Source organism: Myotis davidii, unplaced genomic scaffold (assembly GCF_000327345.1).
Source record: "Myotis davidii unplaced genomic scaffold, ASM32734v1 scaffold378, whole genome shotgun sequence".
NCBI classification, from domain to species: domain Eukaryota; kingdom Metazoa; phylum Chordata; class Mammalia; order Chiroptera; family Vespertilionidae; genus Myotis; species Myotis davidii.
This window is the reverse complement of record NW_006290631.1, coordinates 1,495,948-1,514,659: the sequence shown is the minus strand read 5'-3', so window position 1 is coordinate 1,514,659 and position 18,712 is coordinate 1,495,948. Positions and strand designations below refer to the sequence as shown.

At 37.2% G+C, this 18,712-nt stretch overlaps 1 protein-coding gene across 1 annotated transcript in view; it reads right to left on the bottom strand.

The window, feature by feature from the left end:
• The window catches only part of DYM (dymeclin), a 241,462-nt gene that overhangs the window by 124,086 nt on the left and 98,664 nt on the right, over positions 1 to 18,712 (bottom strand). Inside the window, exons 11-13 of the mRNA XM_006763643.2 lie at positions 5,527 to 5,709; positions 3,452 to 3,630; positions 1,807 to 1,932 (exon numbers count right to left, since the gene is read on the bottom strand). Of these exons, the coding sequence (XP_006763706.1) occupies positions 1,807 to 1,932; positions 3,452 to 3,630; positions 5,527 to 5,709 (488 nt within the window). The remainder of the gene's footprint in view (positions 1 to 1,806; positions 1,933 to 3,451; positions 3,631 to 5,526; positions 5,710 to 18,712) is intronic.

Here is an 18,712-nt window from a genome sequence, read left to right as displayed (position 1 = left end):
ATGCTCTGAGTTAAACAGAATATACTAGTAAAAGTGTATTGTGAGACTTTGAGTTCAGGATAGCCAAACTGTGCTGATATGTTTACATCTCCTTCCCCCTTGCTTCTTAAATATAAAAGAAAGAAAAAAACCAGGTCTGGAAGACAGGAGGTTATCATTAGTAGACAAACAGGAGGCATGGCACCTAGGACAGGACTGAGAGAAAAACAGTCAGAGCTCAGCAGTCTGAAAGTGAACATAAGAAAACCAAGGAGGCTCTCGAGAAGTAGAGCTCTCCCAACCGCAGAACGCTCCATGCTGTGTTCAGGGGAAGGCCAGGAATGCAAACAGCCACGATCTTCCAGAACAGATGTCCCTGTGTTCTGTTCTGTCTACTCAGAGCAGGCAGCTCACCTCCAGGCCTCGGTAAGCAAGAACTGTTTTCTAATTTAAATTGGCACAGTTTCACTGTAGATTTGTAACATGGGTATCAGAGAGAGAGAGAAAATGGGTAGACACGGGATGCTCTATTTTTCACGAAAACCTAGTACTTCCATATAAACTGCCAGTTAACAAAAATAGTCACAGGATGTGAAGTACAGCATAGAGAATATAGTCAGTAATCTATAGATATAAAAGCCTAAGCAACCAGCCAACCGGCCCTATGACACGCACTGACCACTGGGGGCAGACGCTCAACACAGGAGCTGCAGAGCGACAGAAACTTTGCAGAGTGCCCTCTTGCACTCCAGGACCTCTCGGGGGATGTCAGACTGCCGGTTTCGGTTTGATCCCCACAGGCCAGGCCGAAGGACCCCTGCGGGCCACCTTCTAATTAATTTACTTTCAATGTGCATGAATCCATGCACTGGGCCTCTAGTATTGTAATAACTATGTATGGTGCAGGGGGTTCTAGACTTCTCTCATGGAGATCACTTTATAAGGTATTTAAGTATCTAATCATTGCTGTAAATCTGAAACTAACATAATATTGCATCAACTATAATTGAAAAATAAAATTTAAAAAAACCTACTACTTCTTTCTATATGTTTTAACACTATGTCTATATATTACACGGACACAAACATTTTCAATGTTATAAAGAAAATACCAAAAAGGGAGATAAAATCAATTTGGGAATGTAATTCACCAGCAAGACTAACATTTAAAGATTAAAATTATATTACACTGTCTTTTTTTCTGTTTAAATTTATCATGAATTTTATACATAATTGATTTTAGAGAGGAAGGGAGAGAAATAGGGAGATAGAAACATCAATGATGAGAGAGAATTATTGATCGGCTGCCTCCTGCATGCCCCCGACTGGGGATCAAACCCAAAACCCTGGCATCTGCCCTGACAAAGAATCGAACCATGAGCTCCTGGTTCATGGGTTCATGCTCAAGCACTGAGCCATGCCTGCTGGGCATATTACACTGCCCTTTAAAAAAATAAAACAACTGATTTCTCAGTCTTCTTCCCTTTATTCCATATTCTTTCACTCATTCTGTATACAGAGAGCAAACCTGTTGGACAATTTCTGTCTCTACTGAAAAGTGGACATAAAATGAAGAAGAAAAATGAACCCACTGGCAACAAAAACACTTGCCTCAATTACTAAAGAAACCATCTTGAGAGCTTTTTTAATAGTCTACTAGTCTTCCAGTCATTCAGGAAAAAACAAACACCATTTGATAAATGGTTCACAGATGACTTCTAAGTCAGGTTCTCTCAGAAACAGCACCAGAGGGAAAAGAAGGAAGAAATGCTAAGCCTCAGTGAAACGTCTGAAACTCTAACTCTGATCGAAGTGATGGGGACTTACCACTTCGTGAATGGACCTATTGAAGCCATCATCTTCTGTAAGGATCAACAATATTATAAGCGCCATATACACGTGGTGTGAGTTTCTTTCTTCAACATGATACAGAATCTCAAGAATTGGTAAAACCTAGGGGATAGAAATTTCACTTTACTACTTCTATCACATTATTATAAGACCAATGTCTTAAACTTTTATACTTTTATTATCTACCCTTTGCTTAACTTCATAGTTACATTTTTCTTTAGAGAAAAAGACACACAAACCCGTCTCTGACTGAAAGGACTTTCCACATGAATAGCTAAGACACCAGCAGAAGAAATCACCACCGAGTTGCTTCTGCTGACACATGAAGGGTGGGTTTGCAGAGACCACGGAGGCTCCCAGTCAGCACGGACCTGAACAGAGGCAGGTCTGCCCCCAGCCTACTAAGAGCTTACACACAATAGAGTATTCTCAGGAACACTGTCATGTGTTGAGCACTGCCTTCCCAATAACAGTGACTGTAAAATAAAAGAATTGCTACCCGACAAACATCACATCAGCACAACAAATTTTCTACCCATAACATGTCTTCTCATCGTAGCTTCAACAAGTATTTACTATTGAAGAAAGGGAAAGGACAGATAGAGACACCAGATGGACATTATCAAAGTAATCTATGCCAGAAACGTAAAAACAACAAACAAATGGAGAAACCCTACCCCACCCTCCCAAGTAAAAACAAAACCTTTTAACTTTTCATTGGTGTATATCATATATAGACAACTGCTCCTGCATCATTTAAAAAAAAAGATCTTAGAGAAAGGCAGGGAGAGAGCGACAGAGAGAAACAGTTGGTTGCCTCCCACACGTGCACCAACTGGGGCTCATACCCATAACCTGGGTATGTGCCCTGACTGGGAATCGAACCCGCCACCTTTTGGTGTACAGGATGACACTCCACCCAACTGAGCCACACTGGCCAGGTCATCCCTGCATCATACCAACCTCTATACCACAGAACTTTCCAGAACAGGTGATGTCACAGGCTTTCTGCTTATTGTTATCATTTCCCTTAGGATACATCTTACTCAGAATTATCTGTCCTCATAACCTACCCATCAGTAAACAGACCTTCTCACTATAAGTTTTCACTCACACCCGATTTTGCTATTTAAGCCAATGTTTTTCACATATAGGTATGGAGATAGGTTCTTTCATTATGTTTTCTGTCCTCACTATCATTTTGACATAGGATATGCTCTTCAAATGAATTTTAATATCCCACACCACTCAGTATTTTATCTTTAACACTGAAAAAAAAAAAGGCTACCAAATGCCTCGTGAATCCTGCTGTCAACCTGTCAAAACCAGTGCAGAGGGGACATCCCTTTGGCTGCCAGCAGTGGGCGGCTGGTAAAGACCTAATGGACAGGGAAGCTGTGGTGCTACTGCCTTCTCCGCTCTGTGGTGCCATCTCTACGTGCTCTGTCTCCTACACTGCCAAGCTCACACCTTTGCCTATCAGGTGACATCTCCCCGTTGGTTTCTCAACCATCACCTTGTAGCAACCAAGCAAATACACTGCCCCTCTGGGGAAAAGAAATTATTCTTCAAAATACTATAAAATAAAAATAAAGCATGAAATGTTTAGCATGATACTTACAAGATTTTCCATATCTGTGCGAGCCAACATGTATGTTCTAATATTACTATTCTGATGGAGCAATGTATACAATAGGAGAGTTGCCTGATCAGACGTCTGCTGCTCACAGAGAGTCGTGTACAAACTGTTAAAATTAATCTGGAAAGCATGTGGAATTGACGAGGGGAAAGGACTGTTATCTGGAATACAGAAAACAGAAAAAATTTTAAATATTTCATCAGTATTTTCTAGACTATGCCCTTTATAAATAATAAAAGCCCACTCATGTATACGATTCAATTCCCATTAATTTTATATGTTGCTATCTTTCAGATTCAAATTTCAATTTATATTTAAAATTCTACTTAAAAAATAACTAAATGTAAAACAATACGGAGGTGATAACACTGTATTGTATAACTGAAATTTTCTGAGAGTAGAACTAAAACAGTCTCTCTCTCTCTCTCACACACACACACACACACACAAAGAATAAAAAAACACTGGACCAATTTATTTCTCTGTAGTATCTAAGCATCTTTCCAATGGTTATGTGCATGATCCCTTATTTAATCCAGGCAACAACCATGTCATTGCTCGTACCAGTTTTACAAAGGATGAAATAGAAGCTCAGAGGGATTAAGTACATTTTCTAAGATTAGCCCTGAGTAAAAAACAGATCAATTAGCTTCTATTGTTTTCACGACATAAAACTGCTTCTTTAATAATAGCAATAATTCAGGGAGTCAGTAGTGTGACAGATGCTCATTGAATTCTTATAAAAACCTTAAGCTATAGAGATTATAACCTCTGCTTCATGAATAAAGAAGCTAGTATGTAACAAATAAAGACTGGGCTATGAAGCCAGGTCAGTCTAACTCTGAAGCCAATGTTCTGGATCAGCGTACTGCACAGTCTCGGAAAGATGACCATCTCAGGAAGGTTCAAGCCCAAGTAGTAACATCTGGCCAGAGCAGCACAAGTAACAATAGTAGAGATACCACAAAATGGACACTTGCTTTGTTGTAAAATCTGAGCTAATCATTTAAAAACCTTACCTTGCTTGGTACTTATACAAATACTATTAGTCACATTATCTTCATTTTACAGACAAAGCCACTGACGCTTACTGACATTAAGCAAACTGTGAAAGGCCTCGCAAATCTGAAGTGACCATAGAAAATACTATTAGATACGTGAGCTTTCACTCCTAATCTATCAAATTATTAGAGACTTCCTATTCCCCGGTAAATAATAATACCAGAATTAGCAAAGCCACAACTAACTGGCACACTCATCCACTGTCTATAAGAAGCATGTTAGAAAAGTTCTGTGAAGGAACAAGGCAAAGTGCATCAGAAACCTTAAAAATTCCTATCTAATGACTGTACTTTTCACCCATCTCAATGATGTGAATGTTGGGATACATATCAATAATCTAGCCTACCATATTTATCTTGCTTTTAGAGTATAACCTTTTGATAAGAGAGTACTGTTTCAACATATAACTTTCTACCTATGCTCTATCTACCACATGGTTTGGCAAACTACAGCCCACCAGTTGTTTGGAAATAAAGTTTTATTGGAACCAGTCATGCACATTCACTTATGTATTATCTGTGCCTGCTTTGTGCTGTGATGGCAGAGTTAAGAGGTGGTGACAGAGACCACATGGCCATGCAAAGCCATCTGCCCCTTTGAAGAAAAAGTTTGCTCAGTTCTGTTCTAATTTTTAGTTCTATAAAACTCTAAATAGACTTTGAGTGAACACTGTCAAACAACCTATCATTTAGAGTTTTGTTAGGTTTATGTTCATCCCTAACAGGTAGGATAGATGAATCCAAATTAAGCACTTGCTGGCCGGGTTATCTCGGAAAGAAATGCAAATTTAAACGCATATAAGGAAGCACAGCCCTCATCTAAAATTTACCTGACTTTTCTGAGAATACAGGCAGGAAAATCCAAGCTATTCTCATCATTATCAGTATGAAAATATACTGGTCTGTCATCTCCACAACTATAAGGCAATAAACAATACGGGGTGAACAGCACCCTCTTCCCTCATTAGAAAGCATACTCAGAGAACCCCCACGAACCTTGTGTGTTCTTGAAGGATATGATGGCCTGTCGGTAGGGGTTGGGGGCATCTGCAGCGTCTGTCAGGTTGGCCAGCACCAGCAGGAGCAGGAGGCTCTGGTTGGCCAGCGGGGAAGAAAGTGCCTGCGTGGTGGCCGCTTTGCTGCCCACGCCGCCCAGGGTGAAGACAGTCCAGAGTCCAGCTTGAGAAGAAAACATCCAGGTAAGATGCACTGAGACAGGTAAGGTGACTATATTCCTTGCAACAATCCATACTTTTCCATTTTTAAAAGTTTGAAATAACACTCTTTTTTTTTTTATTATGAAAGTAAAACAAGTCCATTATTTGAAAATTCCCACATTGCTCAAGGATATAAGGTTTTTAAAGACTATCATTCCCAATTCCACTGCCACTTCCCATAGATAACCATCATTAAGTTTCTAATATATCCCTCCATATTTTTCTTTATATACCCAAACATATTCACATTTATAAGAAAACTAGAGGCCCGGTGCATGAAATTCGTGAACTTGGGGTGGGACGGGGGGAGGGTGTCCCCCAGCCTGGCCTGTGCCGTCTCACAGTGTGGGAGTCCCACGATCAATTGCCCCAAAGAGGTAGGCCCCGTCCACCCATCCAGGGTTTCTCGATGGATTGCCCCAAAGAGGTAGGCTGGAGCCGGGGGTCTCGCCGCTGTGCCACACAGAGCCGCAGGACCCCCAGGCCTTGCCGCGCGAGCCGTGGGACCCGCCTCCATGCTGTGCACGCAGCGTCAAGCCCCTGCCCACCCACACACGCCCACAGCCTCCTGGTGATCGCTTGTTGCGGCGTGAGGGCGTCATGGCGTGAGGGCGTGACGACCACATAGGCTTTTATTAATAGGATTTCATGTACAACCTTATGCACATATACCTGAAAACCTAAGCAAAATATTAAAATATCTAGGAAAATACAATATCAAAATTGACCAAAAAGACAAAAACCTGAATTGGCAAATAATCTTAGAAGAGTGAAAAATGAACTCAAAGAGCTAACCCTAAAAACAAACCACGTCCAGCTATTTTAACAAATAAGTCTAACAAACCCTCAAAGTACACATAATTCTCATCTATACATATAAAACCCTAAGCGAGATAGCCTAAATCAAACAAAAGGAGATAAAATTTTGTAGAAAAATTTGTTAAAAAGAATGAAAACATCACGGTCAAGAAGGTTTTGTCTCTGAAATGCAAGAATCGTTCACCATTAAAGAAAACAACTTATAAATTTGTTTCTCTTCATTTAAAAAAGATGGAAGAAAAGATGGTCATCTCAAGAGATGCCAATTTTTTTAAAATTCAACTTAAAACCTATTCTTAATTTAATGAAAGAGAATTCTTACAACTAGAAAAGGAAAAAAAAACTTCTTAGTTTGTCTACCTAATCAGAAATTCACAGAAATGCCAATTAGAAAGGACATATGCACCCCCATGTTCATAGCAGCACAATTCACCATAGCTAAGATTTGGAAACAGCCTAAGTGCCCATCAGTAGATGAGTGGATTAAAAAACTGTGGTACATCTATACAATGAATACTACACTGCAGTAAAAAATAATTCTTACCATTTGCAACAAACAGCATGGATGGAACTGGAGAGCATTATGCTAAGTGAAATAAGCCAGTCAGAGGAAGATAAATATCACATGATCTCACTCATTTGTGGAATATAATGAACAACATAAACTGATGAACAAAAACAGATCCAGAGACAGAGAAGCATTGATCAGACTGTCAAACCTCAGAAGGAAGGTAGGGGAGGGTGGGGTAAGGGGGAGAGATCAACCAAAGGACTTATATGCAAGCATATAGGCCTAACCAATGGACACAGACAATATGGGGGTGAGGGCATGAGTAGGGGGAATGGGGGTTAATGTGGGGATAAAGACACATATGTAATAACTTAATAAAAAAATTTTTTAAAAAGAAATTCACAATGGTCAAACATTAGAATTCCGTTAATATCACCAACATCCATACTGTACTACTGGAAGACTAAGCAAAAGATATTAAGGAAAGAAAAACAAAGACAGGAAAAAACTTAATTTTTTATAAGCAATCTGTGCACTATCCAATACAGTAGCCACTAGCCACTGTGGGCTGTTCTGGGAACTTGAAATGTGGCTATATAGTCTAAACCTCATTGTGCTTTAAGTATTAAAATACACATGGAGTTCCAAAGACTTAATACAAAAAAAAGTAAAAATCTATCACTAATTTTTAAATATTGATTACATGTTGATATGATAATATTTTGTTGGAAATATTGCATTAAAGTGTATTGTTAAAGTAAATTCTGTCTGGTTTTTTTTCACTGTTTTTTAATATGACTTCTGGAAAATTAGAATTACATATGTGGTTTGCATCTATGGGTCACATTATATTTCTACTGCACAGAGATGTTCTAGAACATCAAGAGACTCAACTGACACTATTAGAATAGATTTTGGTACCACTCTATGACCCCCAAAAAATCAACTTACAAAAAAATCAAAAGTCTTTCTATAAATGAGCAATAATTATCAAGTCCAATCACAACAGCAACAAATCCAATAAAATATTAAAGAATAAACACAAAAGAAATGTGGGAAACCTTTAAGTAGACAACCATAGAACTCGACTAAAGGTCATATGAGACCTGAATTAGTATAAAGATACAACATATTTCCAGACAAAAAGACTCAATAATGTAAAACTGCCCTCAAGTTAATCTAAAATTCAGTATAACCACTATCAAAATATCAAGAGAAATTTATGTAATATTTTGTAATACAGTGTAAATAAAATACTGTTGGGTGTGAAAATACATAAGAAAAAAATTTTTGAGAAGGACTAACTTCGTAAGGAATGCTCCTGGTCAAATAGCAAAGTTTTTATAAAGCTATAGTCATTTACAAGTATGATACTGACAGGAGAGTAGACAAATAATTCAGTGGAAATGAGTACAGAACAGAACTATATGTGTTTGAGAATTAACCTTATGATACAGATAATATTCCATTATCAGTAAAAAAAAAAATCTGTAACTGTCTTTGGGACAATAGAATTTAATCATTGCCCCAATATATATTTTGAAATGTTTTTACTGATTTTTTTAGAGAGAGAGGAAGGCAGAGGATGGAGAGATAGAAGCACCAATGATAAGAGAGAAACATCTTTCGGCTGCTTCCTGCATGCCCCTACTAGGGGATCAAGCCTGCAACCCGGGCATGTGCCCTGACTGGGAATCAAACCAGCAACCTCTTGGTTCATGGGTCGAAGCTCAACTACTGAGCAACACTGGCTGGACTCCCCACTATTTAACTATAGAAGTATGTGTATAAACCTTGAGTTGAGAAAGCCTTTTCTTATGCAAATTACAAAATTCAAAAAGAATTAAATACTCTGTAATGAATTATAAACAAGAATAGAGGAGAAAACATTTGTAACATATAAACAGAAAAGAATATTTATTTTTTAAGAGACTTCCTGCAAATTAATAAGAAAACTAAGAATTCAAACTAAAAATAGGTAATAAAAGTCCAAAGCAATAAAAAGAGAAAATTAGTTAATTAATAGGACAATGACATCATCCATGAGGACAGAAAATTTTAAAACACCCAGTGTTGTTAAAGGTATAGAAAACTACCAATAGTGAGAGGTCAAAGTTGTACAGAATTTTTGGAAGATGTTTGGCAGTTCTCATTAAAATAAAAAATGCACATCCCCATCAACCCAGCAATTTTGTCCTTATACTAGAGAACACTTGAACAGACACACAAAGATTCAAGTACAGGAATAGTTACTGTAACTTGTTTATAACTGTCAGATAATGAAAACAATGTGGGTGTTCACCGAGAGCTATGGTTAATCCACTCTATGGAATACAATATAAAGAGGTAGATATCTATGTACTAACCAGGAAATGTCACTAAGGTATATTGTTAAGTAAAAAAAGAAGAAAGCTGCAGAAAAATTGAAGTTAATAATTTTTAAATCACTCACTAAAATCATATGTGTGTGTGTTTTAAAAACAGGAAGAACCAAGTGTACATCATACTGATAAGAAAAATTACCTCTGGCATGAAATTCAAGGACTTTTGCTTTATTTGTATAGTTAAATATTTTGCAATAAAAATATGCTAATTCCATTTAGTTCCTTAAAAATAAGTGTAAAATAGCTCTGGCTGGTTATGGCTCAGTTGGTTGGAGCATCGCCCCATATACGGGGTGGGTTCAATCCCCAGTCCAGGTGCAAACAGGAGGCAACAAATCGTGTTTCTCTCTCACATTGATGTCTCTCTCTCACTCTCCCTTCCTCTCTCTAAAAGGAATAAAACACCCCTGAGGATTAAAAAAAAAAAAGTAAAATAAAATTAATTGAATACAGACTCAATCAGCACATAATTATGTAAAATATGGAAAAACCTCATCAGTATATCACTTACTGAAAAGGCAAATCCCCAAATATAAATATATATAATATGCCCCATTTGTGTTTTTTTTAATTGTTAATATACATATCTATGCAAGTAAATGCACCTACAGGTGCCTGGTAGGTATGCTGCTTTGAGACGGATTTATTGTTTATCTTCACATTTAAAAACACTTCCAGTCACTTCCTTCCACTCAGAGTAAGCTCCCTGTCTACCCCAGATCCACCACTGTGTATGAAAAACACAATTAGAAAGTTCAATCTGTAACAAAAATAATCACAAAATGGGTTTTTTAATCCTCTTCATAGCTCTGCATCTTCATTACTAGGAGAAATAAGAGCTGACTGACTACCAATGGACAAATTTCACAAACAAGATTCTGATTCTCTTTTAGCACAACTTCACTCTCCTTTTTTTTTTCCCTTCAAGTTTGTCCAAGAGGGCTGAGAAGCTGCTTATAATACCAGACAAAATAGCATTTTATTGAGAAGCTATCCCCCAGCCCACCCACAAATATAGCCCTCCTTCCTTTCTCTGGTAAATATTATTGCTATGTTGCCTTTCCTTATAGGGAGAAAGGAGGCAGCCTGCCATTGCCTACATTGTAGTTTAAACTGGCCCATAATATTGGACCAGAGTTCTTCCAAAGGCTCATTTCTTTTTGCTGATCCAAGCCTCTGATCTGTGACCCAAGAATCTTAGTGGAATTGCATTTTCCTGTTGGAAAAAAATTAAAAAAAATCTCTCCACCAGAAAAATAAGGGAAAGTTACAGTATATGTTTTTCTGTTCTAAAAACCAAATTAAGGATGGTAACCAAAGTTTTTAAATTGTATTCCTCAGGTCCTCCAAATAAAATCTTAAAATAAAATTCACCTAACTAAAAACTAAAAAGTATGGAAATTAACTAAAAGAAAAATCTGGTGTTGATGATTCAATTTTTTTAAGTACCAACTCAAGACTATTTAACCTTAACAATAAAAATGTGAGGAAGATATAAAATATGACAACTAGCACATCAATACAAATAATAATCCTTGAGGAAAAAAGGAACCCTTGTTCTACAAAATATTGAACTAAAAATAAACACCATTTTATTAAGACAATGAAATTATTGTTTTTTTCATATTACTGAACATGCTACTTGCCAAACTAGAATGAATTTCTTATATCTAACAATTATATTACAAAACACAAATTATATAATCAAAACTATAAAAAATTAAATGATACTATATACATTGTCCTCCATAGCTATAATGGGTCATTATTCTCATATTTGAACCTAAAATATTGTAACAAACCTGACACCATGAAAGAACTAAGGAAAAGCAGGCCAGCTACTACAAATAGGGATGAAAATTCTGCTAGAGACATTTCAATCAACACAGTTAAGGGGCTAAACAGCAGAAAGGGAAGATGAGCATTCAAACAACTACAAAGGGACTTTAATTGCCATAATGACCCAATAAGTACACCTCTTTAAACCAATGCTTTTCCTATGTAAGTTTAGTAAAATAATAAGGGAAGACAGTTCCACCGATACAGATATTAAACATGCATTCCAGGGCAAACATTGTGGCAGAGTCAGCTACCTGGTTCCAATACCATGCTTCTCCCTTTGTTCCTTTTTATTAATAAACACCCTAGGGTTTAAAGCTGGGCAGGACTGCAATTCCCAATCTTTCTCACAGCAAAATATGGCCATGTGACCAAATTCTAACCAATGGGATGTGACTGGGAGTAGCATATGCAAGTTTTCAGTTATATCCTTTAAACAAGGATGTTTTCATGTCTTCACCACTCCCATGGGCTAGAACCGCAGTAAAGAGTAGGAAATAGATTCAATTTTGTGGATGGGACACCACCCAAGGGAATGACAAAATAAGACAGGAGGACTCGGGCCCCTAGATGACCTCAGGAAGCAAACCTGCCCATACCCCTGGCCCAGCTTTAGAATTTTATGTAAGAAAAATGTAACCCTTCTACCTGGTTTAAGCCACTGGTATCTGGTCTCTCAAACCAACATCCTAAATAAAACAATTACATGTTATAAAGTTTCAGAACATTATTGCTTGGTTAGAAACTTTTTAAACAAAGAAGTTTAAAAAATTCTTTGCCCATCATAATTAAGAACTTTTAAAGATAATTGTAGATTAAAATGCTCTTATAAAAAATAACAGAGATCCCATGTACCTTATATCCAGTTTCCTCTAATGGTAACATGTTACAAAACTATAGTATAATATAACAACAAGGATATTGACATTGGCAATCAAAATACAGAATGATTCCATTATCAGTTAAATCATCTGCATGAAAAAATCATTTGTCCAATGATCACTTAACTTCTTTGAAGTTGATTCCTTTCAATGGTCCCAACTGACCTACATTCCAGCCGCAGAGGAAAATTACTGTCGCTAAATATATACTGACTGCCTGTGTTCTTATATACATTCAATTCATAATTTAGTCAGGGCCTGCTACAAACTGGGCAAAATGCAAGAAACTGAATTAGCCACTGACGAACCCAAAGACAACGGTGTCCTATCCTGGACTTATAGTCTAGGGAGAAACAGAGACAAATAAGTAAACAAACTGCAATAAGTTGGAGGGGAAGGAGAATGTTACCTAAATGTCATGATCACCCTTGAAGGAAAAAACCTTTAGAAATCTATCAATGAATAGAACCGACCACTGGTTTATGGACTTTTTTTATAGGTTTACAAGTCAACCAAAGATCCATTCCACTTCCTCCCTTTTTAAAATTTTATTTCATTTCTTTCTTACTTCCTTCCTTACTTGGAAAATCCTTCAAGGTCCAAATTACATCCGTTCATCCTAATAAATCCTAATAAAAGTCACGTATATAAAGCAGAAAGTAAATCTTCTCTCCTCTCACAGCACTTTGGTTACATCTCTCTAGCACTAACCTACCACTGTGTGGCTTTGAATGGACTTATGTTACACTAGAGGCCCGGTGCATGGAATTCGTGCAAGGGGCCCAGCCCTCACAGCCCATCGCAGCCTCGGCCGCCCTCACAGCCCCTTGCAGCCTCGGCTGGCCCTCGCAGCTCTGGCTTTGTCAGGAAGGTAGTCCAGAAGGTTGTCCGGATGGTCGTTCTGCTGTTCGGTCTAATTAGCATATTAGCTCTTTATTACATAGGATTTGCACCAGTCTTCCTGGGAACTCCTTGATGGGAAAGAATTACATCTTTTCATATTTTATATTCCTTGGAGGGATCCAACTTACAAACTTAATTTGTTCCTTTATTTACTTACTTCACTTTCTTACGTCACTTACCAAAGTATATAACAAATAATATAAATTTTATATTTGACATTTTTACAGTATATAAATAAATATAAATTTTACATTGGCTAATTAAAGAAAAAGCATATTATTTTTAAAGTTCTAAACAGAGGTGTCAAAAGTGGCTTTAATCCTATATTATAAATTATACTTTAATGAGGGTACTAGAAGACAGGTACAATATTTTCAGAACCTAGGGCTGCATTGCAAATGGGTGCAATATTTATGAAGGACAATCAGGCAAAGTGCACAAGCATTAAAAATATGCAGATTACTTGGGGCTTGTTTGGGAGGCAGCTGATCAGTATGTCTCTCTCACATCGGTGTTTCTCTCTTCCTCCCTTCCACTATGAAATCAATGAAAGAAAATATCCTCAGGTGAGGATTGAAAAAAAAAGTAGATGACATTTTTTAAAATATATTTTTATTGATTTCAGAGAGGAAGGGATAGGGAAATAGAAAAATCAATGATGAGAGATGTTAACGTAAAAAAACCCATTTGATTGGCTACCTCCTGGGGATCTAGCCTGCAACCCAGGCATGTGCCCTTGACTGGAATCGAACCTGGGACCCTTCAGCCCGCAGGCTGATGCTCTATCCACTCAGCCAAACTGGCTAGGACCAGATGTATGTCTTGGATACTGTTGGTACTAAGAGAGCATCATAGTGTCATGCCCAGCGTGAGCCATTCTCTACCACTGGGCACACATACCAAATGTGTTTCCATAAGACCTTTCACAATGAGCCCTCAATTTTGTTAAGTGTTCTACACTAGAGGCAGAATTTGAAAAGGTGTTAAAGAGAACTCTGGCAAAGGGAGTAAAATGAGTGAGAAAATAAATGGCTAGAATGGAAGAGAATAAGTTACTATTTACAAAACAACTATTTGTTAAAAATAATTATTTGATCAAGAATCCATGTTTTAAGCATTTTATGTAGAACACATTAGTTTGTTACTTAAAGGCCTTTATTGTGTTTTGAGAAAACTAGCTGAATATTTTGGGTTATTGTATACATTATAATTTTTAAAACTTAAAACAATGGTAAATAGGTTCCAGATTAGCATTTTTTTTAGTACAATGTCTAATTTTCATGAATGGATCACTGATCTTAAGTGGTAGGTGTCAGATGGCCAGTTGTTAGGGTTTGACTACAAAGGGACACAAGAAAACTTTTTGGAGTGACGGAATTGTTTAATATCTGGATTATGGTGGTTATTACATGACTGTATTACTTATTAAAACGAAGAGAACTGTATACCACAAAAGGTGAACTCAATGACCTTGACTCCACCCTACCCCTCTCCGATATAATGTTGGCACAGATGTGGAGCAACATAACTCTCATATACTCTAGTGAGAGTGTAAATTGGTGCAAATACTTTGGGAAACAGTATAATTATAACTAGAACAGTTGAATGATTCACATCTAGGATAGAGCAAATCCACTAGTTATTACACTCAACAAAGTGCTTACATTGTGCAAAGACATGCACCGGAATGTACATAGCAGCATTACTTTAATAGCCAAAAGTTGGAAATAAATCAAATATATATTACAGTATAAAGGATAAATAAAAAATGGGTTAGTCTTAAAATGTAATAATATATGATAATATAAAAATGTACAAACTATTCTTTATGCAAAAACATGGATGACTTTCACAAATAAGCAAAAGGAGAAAGACACAAAAGAATGCCTAGCATATAATTCCATTTATATGAAGTTCATCCACAGTGCTAGAATTGGGATAGTGGCCTCCTCTGCAGCTGGGAAGGGAGAGTGAGAAGAATGCTTTCAAAGGGTTTCTGGTGTGCTGGAACTACTTGATCTGACTCTTTTGTATGTTACACTTAAAAATGTTTACCAGTAAGAAAAGGGAAAAAATAGCTCAGCCATGAACCAGAAGGTCACGGTTTGATTCCCAGTCGGATTACATGCCCAGGTTGTGGGCTCAATCCCCGGCAGGGGGGGCGGAGGGGGCGTGCAGGAGTCAGCTGATCAATGATTCTCTCTCATCACTGATGTTTCTATCCTCTCCCTCTGCCTTCTTCTCTCTGAAATCAACAAAAACAAATTAAAAAAAGAAAAGAAAAGCCCTGACCAGTTTGGCTCAGTGGATAGAGCGTCAGCCTGCGGACTAAAGGGTCCCAGGTTTGATTCCGGTTGTGGGCACATCCCCAGTGGGGGGTGTGCAAGAGGCAGCTGATCGATGTTTCTCTCTCATCCATGTTTCTAACTCTATCCTTATCACTTCCTCTCTGTAAAAAAATCAATAAAAAATATTTTTTTAAAAAAAAAAGAAAAAGAAAAAACAGTATGTATCCCTTTTTAAAGTTGATTATGGTGATGATGCTAGGAATATACCATAATGCCCAAAGCAATTATCTTTGATTACTGGAATAAAAGGTGATTTGATTTCTAAAATGAGCATGTAGTAAAAGAAACCTAAAATTTTTTAAAAGTTCACAGGATATCCTGAGAACAGTATTTGTTAAAATAAATATATTAAAATGTTGGTGTAATGAAGGAGCATCATATTTGATGTTGTATCTTTATTTTTATTTTTTTATGTTGTATCTTTATTAAAGGGCAGAGTCCTCAAGTACTCCTTTTTGTGTGTAATCAACAGATGTGTTAAGAAAATGTGCTCTAGCTGGTTTTGCTCAGTGGATAGAGCGTCAGCCTGCGAACTGAAAGGTCCCAGGTTCGATTCCGGTCAAGGGCACCAGATCTCTCTGAAATCAATAAAAGTATATTTTTAAAAAAAAAAAAAGAAAAAAAACATAATAGCTAGTAATTATTTTTGTGATTTTAAAATGAATGTAAAACAGTAAAGTCAGTAAGTAAATAAGTAAATAATAAAATGTAAAACAGTAACATACACAAACCTTGAATGGCCAGTCACACTATAGTGCTAGAAAACGGAAGGCGGCGCGGCGGGGGGGGGGGTGTCACCAACAGATTCACTTTTTACATGTGTTTACATTTAAAGCACTCTTAAAATATCTGATGACTGCAAGTTCCTAAAACAGTTTTGAGTCAAATTCAATTTTCCTAACACAAAACTACATGATATTACTATCCCCATCCTGTGTCCCAAAAGCAATGCTTTTTTAAGCATCTCAAAAAAGAGAAAAAAATACATCATAAAGAACAGAGAAAAATGTTTTAAAATTTCATAGTACAGTATAAGAAATTTTATCCACCTCTGTAGTTTGAAAACTGTCAGAATCTCTGATTTATAAACTGGCATAATATAAGCCATATGGAACTTTTAAAAAATTTTGTTCCTTTAAGAATAGAAAATAAAACTGTTAAAGAAAATTTGAAAAAACCCACTGAAATAATTTAGTATTTTATGAAGATATCTATTTTCAAAAAGAAAAAACAGTGAAAGTTAACAGAATTTACCTGTCTCAGTAAAAATCTAGATTCCCACATTCCTAAAATAGACATTTATGACAATCTAAGATGAATCAAACACTATATTAAAGTGTAAAAGCATAAAGGGAAAAATTAATAAGAAACCTATTATTTTCAGAGATAATCCCATATCATACCCACACACAAAAAAGTTAGGCAAATTAACTATCATCCATAAAATAAGAAAGGGCACTGAGAGCTCAGAAGACAGACAACAGATCACTTCATCCCATCTGTCCCAACGGCAGCCTCGAAAGCCGTGTTTCTCAAAATCACGCACAGACCGCTGAGGAAGCGAGGGCTGGTTCTGCACTATCCTTTTTTAAAACCTTCAGTAATTATGTGTATTAGAAAAATATGTAACTAGCACTTCAATCTCACAATTTCCAAGGATTTACCACTTACTATAAAGATAGAGTAATTATGCTTACAATCTTGGAAAAGAGAAGTAAGTATATTGGAATTCAAGCTACACTCATATAAGACAAAATCATGATGGCTGCATGGGTGTGGTTAAGTTGGAGAAATGCTGCCCTATAGGAAATAAGTCCTATATGGCAGCTCTAAGTATCTGGCAGCGTATATACCCCCACCGGAGTCCCCCTCCTCAAACGAAATAAGCCGTGCCCCACAACGTTCCTCCTTGCTACATGGTCTCTAACCCCTCAGCACTCTGACCACTCCTCACTCTGCTGGCGATGAGGTAACCCCAACAAAACATAAAAGTTAGGTATGTGTGTTGATGATGGAAGAGAAACATAAGTAGCTGTCAACAAGCTTTAACCAGATATAACCAGTTATTCCTTCTTTAGCTGAAGAAATCCAACAATGTAATAAGCCACCCATGTGAAAATGACAGAGCCTTTTTATGTCTAGAATTTTCGTTGCTACTGCAAACACCCAAGCACTCAAAAACAAAGAATAAACTTATTAACTTTAACAATACCAGTAACGAAAAACAATTAATTTAGAATCCACAAATAAAAGTTTCTACTAGAAAAGTCTTAGACAAATTGCCTACATTCGCATTGAAGTTCCACTTGTGAAGAAGTAAATATAAATCAAATAACTGCAGATGTAATAAAGTATGTCGTATAGATGTATTACTCCTTCAGTAACAGTCATTTTTTCCATATACATTTCCAACTGTTACTTTTCTGGGAATTAAAACCTGGCTCCATGCTAGATGGCCACAGATAAAAGAAGCTGTGAGTAACTACCCCGCCCTGGTCGAAAGTGACACAATCAAAAAATGGGCAAAGCACCTCTTAGACATGTTTTTGAAAGAAGACATCTTTTTCAGAGAGGAAGGGAGAGGGAAAAAGAAATAGAAACATCAATGATGAGAGAGAATCATTGACTGGCTGCCTCCTGTACGACTCCCATTGGGGATTGAGCCCGCAACTTGGGCATGTGCCCTGACCAGGAATCGAACCGTGACCTCCTGGTTCATAGGTCGATGCTCAACCACTGAGCCACGCCAGCCAGGCAGAAACTAGAATCTTTGAAATGAGAGGACATACATAAATTCTGGAAAGGGAAGATTCCAAATTAATGATTCCAGAAGGTTCGTAAGACATAAATGATCTGCAAACGAGTTACAGATAGTAAATGTGGGACGTGCAAATACCGTATTTGCCGGCGTATAAGACGACTGGGCGTATAAGACGACCCCCTAACATTTCCACTCAAAATACAGAGTTTGTTATATACTCGCCGTATAAGACTACCCCCTCTTCCGCACACCTTCCACACACCAAATAAAAGGTAAAACAATATCAGATTTGATTTTAACATTTTAATTTATATTCAAATGCTTATGACATGCAGGAAAACTGTCACAAGGCTGTATGTAATCAAACATATACATAAAACAGTGCAAGTTTATTACCGGTAAACATACCGGTAATTCACTAAAGAAAACACACTCTATAGACTGGTACCGTAGATGCTTCTCAGGAACACAGGCAAGCAGCCCACAACCTAGAGGGACTGTCAATGATAGAAGAAAGAT